The 10,415-nt window shown below is 53.8% G+C and overlaps 1 protein-coding gene across 2 annotated transcripts; it reads right to left on the bottom strand.

Moving 5' to 3' along the window:
* Positions 1-70: 70 nt before the first annotated feature.
* LOC135376069 (uncharacterized protein K02A2.6-like) lies at positions 71-4,418 on the bottom strand. 2 transcript variants are annotated; one of them, XM_064608658.1, is made up of 2 exons: positions 2,975-4,418; positions 71-574 (listed from the first exon to the last, which is right to left on the bottom strand). In XM_064608658.1, the coding sequence occupies exons 1-2, from the start codon at positions 4,203-4,205 to the stop codon at positions 261-263; spliced, it is 1,545 nt and encodes a 514-aa protein (XP_064464728.1). In that variant the 5' UTR covers positions 4,206-4,418; the 3' UTR covers positions 71-260. The 2 variants fall into 2 exon arrangements, with proteins under 2 accessions (XP_064464728.1, XP_064464727.1); XM_064608657.1 differs by having other exon boundaries at positions 71-3,287; positions 4,185-4,414.
* Between the last annotated feature and the right edge of the window lie 5,997 nt (positions 4,419-10,415).

Below are 10,415 nucleotides of genomic sequence, written 5' to 3' on the forward strand. Positions count from 1 at the left end.
CAAACATATGCTTTCACGTACTTCACTTACTTACTGTTGTGTCTAATCCATGAGACGGTGCGTAGCAGCAGAACATACTTTTATTCTGCTCATACCGAGCGCTCGACCCGGCAGCAGCATGAGTGAGGCACAGCCAACAAAAGACACGCACACAGCAAAGCAGGCAGCTTATCTACCTTCTGCGCGGGGGCGTGGCCCATAACATACCGGTGCTAACCTTGACTGTTATCACACAACACTTTTCCCTCTCTAATGCAAAGCTAAGGCTGGAAACGATCTGGTGGGCGTCGTTCTCGTAGGGGGTATCGTCTAGGAAGTTCGCTTCCATCTGAGGCACTTTGCTGAGAAGTTCCTTGCGAAGGCGTTCCTTGACAGTCGAGAACAACTGGGGCTTCGTTGTGCCGTCGGGGGGAACCCTGGACCACTGCCTCCGAGGAGACTTCCGTTGAATCATCGGTGGCGGGGCCGTCGAACCAAGCGTGTCCACTTGCAACAGGAACTCTTCGTAGTTGGTCCAAATGTCGCCGCCACAGTAAAGTTCCGTACGGTGTGCTAACCTGCACTCTGTAAGAAACTGGTCCAGTCTGATTAAGGATCACACCACGTAACCACCTTTGCCCTCCCCGAAAATTACGCGCCATCACAATGTCACCAACGTTTAGGGTTCGTTTCGGAGTACGCCGATGTGGAGACCGCACGAACTGTTTATGTTGCATTGAACGTTCAACACAAGGTTTTACAAGATCTAGACGGGAACGTAAGTTCCGTCCGAACAACAGTCTAGCTGGCGTTTCTCCTGTCGTTGCGTGCGGCGTATTCCGATACTGAAGAAGGAAACGGTCCAAGGCGATATTCAGTCGTGATGTATTTTCACACTTTCGAAGCGCTGACTTAAGCGATTGCACAAACCTTTCGGCCAAACCGTTACTGCTCGGATGATAAGGGGCTGTGGTTACCGATCTCACTCCCATTTGTTGCAAAAAGTCTTTAAATTCCCGAGAAACAAAGGGTTGACCATTATCAGTAACAAACGAATCCGGAATGCCGAATCTGCAGAACAGGTTATGCAACTTGTCAATGGTACACTCAGCAGTTGTTTTCTGCATAACAAAAACCTCAGGCCACTTCGAATGGGCGTCTACAATAACGAAAAACATGCGCCCTCTAAAGGGTCCTGCGAAGTCCGCGTGAAGTCTTCGCCATGGGGCTGTTGGCCAAGACCACGGGTGAAGCGGGGCTCTCGGCGGAGCGTGTTGCACTTGTTGACACTCAAGACATGCGGACACTTTTAACGCTATGTCAGAGTCTATGGTAGGCCACCACGCGTAACTTCGGGCTAGCTCTTTGGTTCTGACTATCCCCTGATGGCCGTCATGTAGCTCGTCGAAGATGGACGCTTGCAACTTCGGCGGTATCACCACCCTCATCCCATACATGATGCAGCCCTCATGCACAGTCAGTTCATTTCTTCTGTTAAAGTAAGGCTTTAAAACTGGGTCTGTAACACAGGCTGGCCATCCCAGGAGAATTAGCTCACGGACGCGACGCAACGTCGGGTCGCGGTCCGTTTCCCTAGCCACATCTCTGCTTCTGATGGGCATCGTTTCAAGACGTAATGCGTAAAACATTTCAACATCCGCTTCTTCTGCTGGCTCATCGCAGTTTAACGGCAATCTTGACAAGAAATCCGCTTCTACGTTACTTCTTCCTTGCTTGTACTGTAACACGTATGTATATGCGGAAAGAAAAACTGCCCATCGTTGTAACCTCGCTGCTGCAATAGCTGGAATGCCAGTCTTCGGTCCAAGTATTGTTTGCAAGGGTTTGTGGTCTGTTATTAGCGTGAACTCTCTCCCGTAGAGATAATAGTGAAATTTCTTCACGGCGAAAATGAGCGCAAGCGCTTCGCGCTCAAGTTGCGAATATCCTTGTTCCGCCTGCGTAAGAGTTCGTGATGCGTAGGCTATAGGGCGCACTGTTCCGTCCGTTAACGTGTGCGAAAGAACCGCACCCACTCCATAAGCAGACGCGTCAGCCGCCAGTTGCAAGGGTAATCGCGGGTCATAATGCACTAGGACCGGTGCCTGCGTGATGAGCTCCTTAATCTTCGTGAAGGCGTTCTCACATGCTTTATCCCAGCGCCAGCTAACGTCGTCGCACAAAAGTCTGTTTAATGGAAAAGCAATGGTCGCCAGTTTCGGAACGAACTTTCCGTAGTAGTTTACGAGTCCTAGAAGGGATCGTAGCTGATGCTTATCCTTCGGTTCCGGGGCGTCCACAATTGCTTTGACTTTCAGCGGCGATGTGTGTACTCCTTCTGCACTTATCACATGACCCAGATATTGCAGACTGTCTTTGAAAAATTCACACTTCTCACGCTTCACGCGTACACCGTGTTCGTTCAGTCTTTTTAACACTGCTTCAAGATTAGCCAGATGTTCATCTGATGAGGCGCCCGTGACCAAAATGTCATCAAGAAAACACGACACCTTCGGCAAGTCCTTCAATATGTTGTCCATAATGCGCTGAAAAATTCCCGGTGCCGACGCTATACCGAACGGAAGACGGTTCATTTGATAGAGACCCTTGTGCGTACTGAGCGTTAAATATTTCTTTGAATCCTCGCACACTTCCACCTGCTGATACGCCCTACGGAGATCGATTTTTGAAAACTTCTGTCCTCCAGCCATCGTTACGAGCAATTCGTCTACCCTGGGTAGGGGGTAACGGTCAATGTCGAGCTGCGGATTAATCGTTGTCTTGTAATCACCGCACAGTCTAATTGTTCCATCTTTCTTCACCACTGGCACTAACGGGGTAGCGAACTCACTAGTGGTTGTCGCGGCGATGATTCCCAATTCTTCCAGCTTCCTCAACTCATTTTCAACAGCTGGCAGCAACGCAACGGGTACACTACGAGCCTTCACAAACCGCGGGCGACTACCTTCTTTCAAGAACAGGCGTGCTTTCTCACCTCTAATGGTTCCGAGCTCGTCGTTAAAAATGGCCTTGTACTTCTCCAGGAGAGTACCGAGGTCCTGCTGACGGTCCGTGCACTCGAGAGTTCCACAGTTGCGGAGTTCTTTGATGCCACAAATCGCTGGCCAATCTAGTAGGAGGTGCTGCAACCACTCTCTTCCCAGAAGAGGCGGTCCATGCTGGTTTACCACGTAGAAAGGAACTGTTGCTACTTGCTTGTTGTACTTTACTTGGACATCCACGACGCCCTTCGGGATCACCAGCTGTCCCGTGTATGTCCTAAGCTTGAGAACTGTAGATCTGAGAGCCTGCGCAGGAAACAGGTCTTGAAAATCTTTGCAAGAAACAACAGACACCGCTGCGCCGGTATCCAACTCCATTCGTAGGGGTATCCCATTAATCTGCACTTCAACAAACAACGGCGTGCGTCCGCCGACCTTGACTTCCTGCAGTGGCACCGATAACGTTTGCATTGACCTTGTTGTGCGCTTCCCTGTGCCTCTGCCGTGGGTACTCGTTCGCAACCTACAAGCTCGTGAGATATGGCCTTTCTTCTTACAATGGAAACAGACTGCCGATAAGAACGGGCACGCTTGCGATGCGTGTTTGGTGGATGCGCACCTTAAACACAGTTTTCCCGGTTGATTAAATTCTTTCATCTTAAGCAGTCCTTCCGTACTATCTTCTTTGGCATGCGTAGCTGTGGCATTACGGGCCGCGCTTTCTAATGCTTGCGCCTTATCAATTGCCTTCTGAAATGTTAGGTTCTTGTCTTCCGTAAATAAGACCCTTTGAAATTCCACACGCTGTAGCCCACAAACAAACCTGTCCCTCAGGGACTCGTCCAAAAATGCGCCGAAATTACAAGTTTCAGCAAGCTTCCGTAACGCTGCAGCAAAATCCTTAATGCTTTCGCCGTCTAGCTGAGTACGTCGGTGGAATTTCGCTCGCTCACCAATGATAGAAGGCTTCGGGGCGTAGTGCTCCTGCAGTAACTGCAGTATCTCTTTAAAAGTCTTTTTTGAAGGAACGTCCGGGCTTGTGAGAGACTTCAAAAGTGCGTATGTTTTTGGCCCGATAATACTAACGACGGCGTCTACCTTGTGGTCATCCTCAATGCGGTTGACATTCAAATAGGACTGAAGTCTTTCTTCATACGCTGTCCAGTCACTAGTAGACTCATCAAAAGACTCTAGGAAACCTACTTGAGCAATGCGTGTTGCCATATCCCTCGAAGTTGTTACTGTACTGCCCTGAGAATTCTTTCCGGAGATGGTGGGTCGTACGTCCAGCTCGTCGCCAATATGTTGTGTCTAATCCATGAGACGGTGCGTAGCAGCAGAACATACTTTTATTCTGCTCATACCGAGCGCTCGACCCGGCAGCAGCATGAGTGAGGCACAGCCAACAAAAGACACGCACACAGCAAAGCAGGCAGCTTATCTACCTTCTGCGCGGGGGCGTGGCCCATAACATACCGGTGCTAACCTTGACTGTTATCACACAACAGTCTCTTTATCGTCCGTTCCTTTTGTATGTTCACATGCTACCGCTGCTATCTGCGCTGCCTGCTCCACACTACCGAGGGCCTTCTCCCAGCCAAACATGTTCCAACCAGCCACGTGTTGCCGAATTCTTATCGAACATTTCTGCATCGGTAGCACAGCACGTCGCTGCCGGTTCAAGGCCATCCGCCACAGCGCCACCCTATAAAACGCCGGGGGCTGACAGCGACTGGTTCATTGGGCTCGGTGACATCGCCAGGATGCGGTCTCTTTATCGTCCGTTCCTTTTGTATGTTCAGATGCTACCGCTGCTATCTGCGCTACCTGCTCTACACTACCGAGGGCCTTCTCCCAGCCAAACATGTTCCAACCAGCCACGTGTTGCCGAATTCTTATCGAACATTTCTGCATCGGTAGCACAGCACGTCGCAGCCGGTTCAAGGCCATCCGCCACAGCGCCACCCTATAAAACGCCCGGGGCTGACAGCGACTGGTTCATTGGGCTCGGTGACATCGCCAGGATGCGGTCTCTTTATCGTCCGTTCCTTTTGTATGTTCACATGCTACCGCTGCTATCTGCGCTGCCTGCTCCACACTACCGAGGGCCTTCTCCCAGCCAAACATGTTCCAACCAGCCACGTGTTGCCGAATTCTTATCGAACATTTCTGCCTCGGTAGCACAGCACGTCGCTGCCGGTTCAACGCCGTCCGCCACCCTATAAAACGCCGGGGGCTGACAGCGACTGGTTCATTGGGCTCGGTGACATCGCCAGGATGCGGTCTCTTTACCGTCCGTTCCTTTTGTATGTTCAGATGCTACCGCTGCTATCTGCGCTGGCTGCTCTACACTACCGAGGGCCTTCTCCCAGCCAAACATGTTCCAACCAGCCACGTGTTGCCGAATTCTTATCGAACATTTCTGCATCGGTAGCACAGCACGTCGCTGCCGGTTCAACGCCATCCGCCACAGCGCCACCCTCTAAAACGCCGGGGGCTGACAGCGACTGGTTCATTGGGCTCGGTGACATCGCCAGGATGCGGTCTCCTTATCGTCCGTTCCTTTTGTATGTTCAGATGCTACCGCTGCTATCTGCGCTGCCTGCTCCACACTACCGAGGGCCTTCTCCCAGCCAAACATGTTCCAACCAGCCACGTGTTGCCGAATGCTTATCGAACATTTCTGCATCGGTACCACAGCACGTCGCTGCCGGTTCAACGCCATCCGCCACAGCGCCACCCTATAAAACGCCGGGGGCTGACAGCGACTGGTTCATTGGGCTCGGTGACATCGCCAGGATGCGGTCTCTTTATCGTCCGTTCCTTTTGTATGTTCAGATGCTACCGCTGCTATCTGCGCTGCCTGCTCCACACTACCGAGGGCCTTCTCCCAGCCAAACATGTTCCAACCAGCCACGTGTTGCCGAATTCTTATCGAACATTTCTGCATCGGTAGCACCGCACGTCGCTGCCGGTTCAACGCCATCCGTCACAGCGCCACCCTATAAAACGCCGGGGGCTGACAGCGACTGGTTCATTGGGCTCGGTGACATCGCCAGGATGCGGTCTCTTTATCGTCCGTTCCTTTCGTATGTTCATATGCTACCGGTGCTATCTGCGCTGCCTGCTCCACACTACCGAGGGCCTTCTCCCTGCCAAACATGTTCCAACCAGCCACGTGTTGCCGAATTCTTATCGAACATTTCTGCATCGGTAGCACAGCACGTCGCTGCCGGTTCAACGCCAACCGCCACAGCGCCATCCTATAAAACGCCGGGGGCTGACAGCGACTGGTTCATTGGGCTCGGTGACATCGCCAGGATGCGGTCTCTTTATCGTCCGGCCCTTTCGTATGTTCAGATGCTACCGCTGCTATCTGCGCTGCCTGCTCCACACTACCGAGGGCCTTCTCCCTGCCAAACATGTTCCAACCCGCCACGTGTTGCCGAATTCTTATCGAACATTTCTGCATCGGTAGCACAGCACGTCGCTGCCGGTTCAACGCCATCCGCCACCCTATAAAACGCCGGGGGCTGACAGCGACTGGTTCATTGGGCTCGGAGACATCGCCAGGATGCGGTCTCTTTATCGTCCGTTCCTCTTGTATGTTCAGATGCTACCGCTGCTATCTGCGCTGCCTGCTCCACACTGCCGAGGGCCTTCTCCCAGCCAAACATGTTCCAACCATCCACGTGTTGCCGAATTCTTATCGAACATTTCCGCATCGGTAGCACAGCACGTCGCTGCCGGTTCAACGCCATCCGCCACAGCGCCACCCTATAAAACGCCGGGGGCTGACAGCGACTGGTTCATTGGGCTCGGTGACATCGCCAGGATGCGGTCTCTTTATCGTCCGGTCCTTTCGTATGTTCAGATGCTACCGCTGCTATCTGCGCTGCCTGCTCCAGACTACCGAGGGCCTTCTCCCAGCCAAACATGTTCCAACCAGCCACGTGTTGCCGAATTCTTATCGAACATTTCTGCATCGGTAGCACAGCACGTCGCTGCCGGTTCAACGCCATCCGCCACAGCTCAACCCTATAAAACGCCGGAGGCTGACAGCGACTGGTTCATTGGACTCGGTGACATCGCCAGGATGCGGTCTCTTTATCGTCCGGTCCTTTCGTATGTTCAGATGCTACCGCTGCTACCTGCGCTGCCTGCTCCACACTACCGAGGGCCTTCTCCCTGCCAAACATGTTCCAACCAGCCACGTGTTGCCGAATTCTTATCGAACATTTCTGCATCGGTAGCACAGCACGTCGCTGCCGGTTCAACGCCAACCGCCACAGCGCCATCCTATAAAACGCCGGGGGCTGACAGCGACTGGTTCATTGGGCTCGGTGACATCGCCAGGATGCGGTCTCTTTATCGTCCGGTCCTTTCGTATGTTCAGATGCTACCGCTGCTATCTGCGCTGCCTGCTCCACACTACCGAGGGCCTTCTCCCTGCCAAACATGTTCCAACCAGCCACGTGTTGCCGAATTCTTATCGAACATTTCTGCATCGGTAGCACAGCACGTCGCTGCCGGTTCAACGCCATCCGCCACCCTATAAAACGCCGGGGGCTGACAGCGACTGGTTCATTGGGCTCGGAGACATCGCCAGGATGCGGTCTCTTTATCGTCCGTTCCTTTTGTATGTTCAGATGCTACCGCTGCTATCTGCGCTGCCTGCTCCACACTGCCGAGGGCCTTCTCCCAGCCAAACATGTTCCAACCATCCACGTGTTGCCGAATTCTTATCGAACATTTCCGCATCGGTAGCACAGCACGTCGCTGCCGGTTCAACGCCATCCGCCACAGCGCCACCCTATAAAACGCCGGGGGCTGACAGCGACTGGTTCATTGGGCTCGGTGACATCGCCAGGATGCGGTCTCTTTATCGTCCGGTCCTTTCGTATGTTCAGATGCTACCGCTGCTATCTGCGCTGCCTGCTCCAGACTACCGAGGGCCTTCTCCCAGCCAAACATGTTCCAACCAGCCACGTGTTGCCGAATTCTTATCGAACATTTCTGCATCGGTAGCACAGCACGTCGCTGCCGGTTCAACGCCATCCGCCACAGCTCAACCCTATAAAACGCCGGAGGCTGACAGCGACTGGTTCATTGGACTCGGTGACATCGCCAGGATGCGGTCTCTTTATCGTCCGGTCCTTTCGTATGTTCAGATGCTACCGCTGCTACCTGCGCTGCCTGCTCCACACTACCGAGGGCCTTCTCCCTGCCAAACATGTTCCAACCAGCCACGTGTTGCCGAATTCTTCTCGAACATTTCTGCAACGGTAGCACAGCACGTCGCTGCCGGTTCAACGCCATCCGCCACAGCGCCACCCTATAAAACGCCGGGGGCTGACAGCGACAGGTTCATTGGGCTCGGTGACATCGCCAGGATGCGGTCTCTTTATCGTCCGTTCCTTTTGTATGTTCAGATGCTACCGCTGCTATCTGCGCTGCCTGCTCCACACTACCGAGGGCCTTCTCCCAGCCAAACATGTTCCAACCAGCCACGTGTTGCCGAATTATTATCGAACATTTCTGCATCGGTAGCACAGCACGTCGCTGCCGGTTCAAGGCCATCCGCCACAGCGCCACCCTATAAAACGCCCGGGGCTGACAGCGACTGGTTCATTGGGCTCGGTGACATCGCCAGGATGCGGTCTCTTTATCGTCCGTTCCTTTTGTATGTTCAGATGCTACCGATGCTATCTGCGCTGCCTGCTCCACACTACCGAGGGCCTTCTCCCAGCCAAACATGTTTCAACCAGCCACGTGTTGCCGAATTCTTATCGAACATTTCTGCATCGGTAGCACAGCACGTCGCTGCCGGTTCAAGGCCATCCGCCACAGCGCCACCCTATAAAACGCCGGGGGCTGACAGCGACTGGTTCATTGGGCTCGGTGACATCGCCAGGATGCGGTCTCTTTATCGCCCGTTCCTTTTGTATGTTCACATGCTACCGCTGCTATCTGCGCTGCCTGCTCCACACTACCGAGGGCCTTCTCCCAGCCAAACATGTTCCAACCAGCCACGTGTTGCCGAATTCTTATCGAACATTTCTGCATCGGTACCACAGCACGTCGCTGCCGGTTCAAGGCCATCCGCCACAGCGCCACCCTATAAAACGCCCGGGGCTGACAGCGACTGGTTCATTGGGCTCGGTGACATCGCCAGGATGCGGTCTCTTTATCGTCCGTTCCTTTTGTATGTTCACATGCTACCGCTGCTATCTGCGCTGCCTGCTCCACACTACCGAGGGCCTTCTCCCAGCCAAACATGTTCCAACCAGCCACGTGTTGCCGAATTCTTATCGAACATTTCTGCATCGGTAGCACAGCACGTCGCTGCCGGTTCAAGGCCATCCGCCACAGCGCCACCCTATAAAACGCCGGGGGCTGACAGCGACTGGTTCATTGGGCTCGGTGACATCGCCAGGATGCGGTCTCTTTATCGTCCGTTCCTTTTGTATGTTCAGATGCTACCGCTGCTATCTGCGCTACCTGCTCTACACTACCGAGGGCCTTCTCCCAGCCAAACATGTTCCAACCAGCCACGTGTTGCCGAATTCTTATCGAACATTTCTGCATCGGTAGCACAGCACGTCGCAGCCGGTTCAAGGCCATCCGCCACAGCGCCACCCTATAAAACGCCCGGGGCTGACAGCGACTGGTTCATTGGGCTCGGTGACATCGCCAGGATGCGGTCTCTTTATCGTCCGTTCCTTTTGTATGTTCACATGCTACCGCTGCTATCTGCGCTGCCTGCTCCACACTACCGAGGGCCTTCTCCCAGCCAAACATGTTCCAACCAGCCACGTGTTGCCGAATTCTTATCGAACATTTCTGCCTCGGTAGCACAGCACGTCGCTGCCGGTTCAACGCCGTCCGCCACCCTATAAAACGCCGGGGGCTGACAGCGACTGGTTCATTGGGCTCGGTGACATCGCCAGGATGCGGTCTCTTTACCGTCCGTTCCTTTTGTATGTTCAGATGCTACCGCTGCTATCTGCGCTGGCTGCTCTACACTACCGAGGGCCTTCTCCCAGCCAAACATGTTCCAACCAGCCACGTGTTGCCGAATTCTTATCGAACATTTCTGCATCGGTAGCACAGCACGTCGCTGCCGGTTCAACGCCATCCGCCACAGCGCCACCCTCTAAAACGCCGGGGGCTGACAGCGACTGGTTCATTGGGCTCGGTGACATCGCCAGGATGCGGTCTCCTTATCGTCCGTTCCTTTTGTATGTTCAGATGCTACCGCTGCTATCTGCGCTGCCTGCTCCACACTACCGAGGGCCTTCTCCCAGCCAAACATGTTCCAACCAGCCACGTGTTGCCGAATGCTTATCGAACATTTCTGCATCGGTACCACAGCACGTCGCTGCCGGTTCAACGCCATCCGCCACAGCGCCACCCTATAAAACGCCGGGGGCT

Source organism: Ornithodoros turicata, unplaced genomic scaffold, assembly GCF_037126465.1.
Source record: "Ornithodoros turicata isolate Travis unplaced genomic scaffold, ASM3712646v1 ctg00001007.1, whole genome shotgun sequence".
Classification (NCBI taxonomy): Eukaryota; Metazoa; Arthropoda; class Arachnida; order Ixodida; family Argasidae; genus Ornithodoros; species Ornithodoros turicata.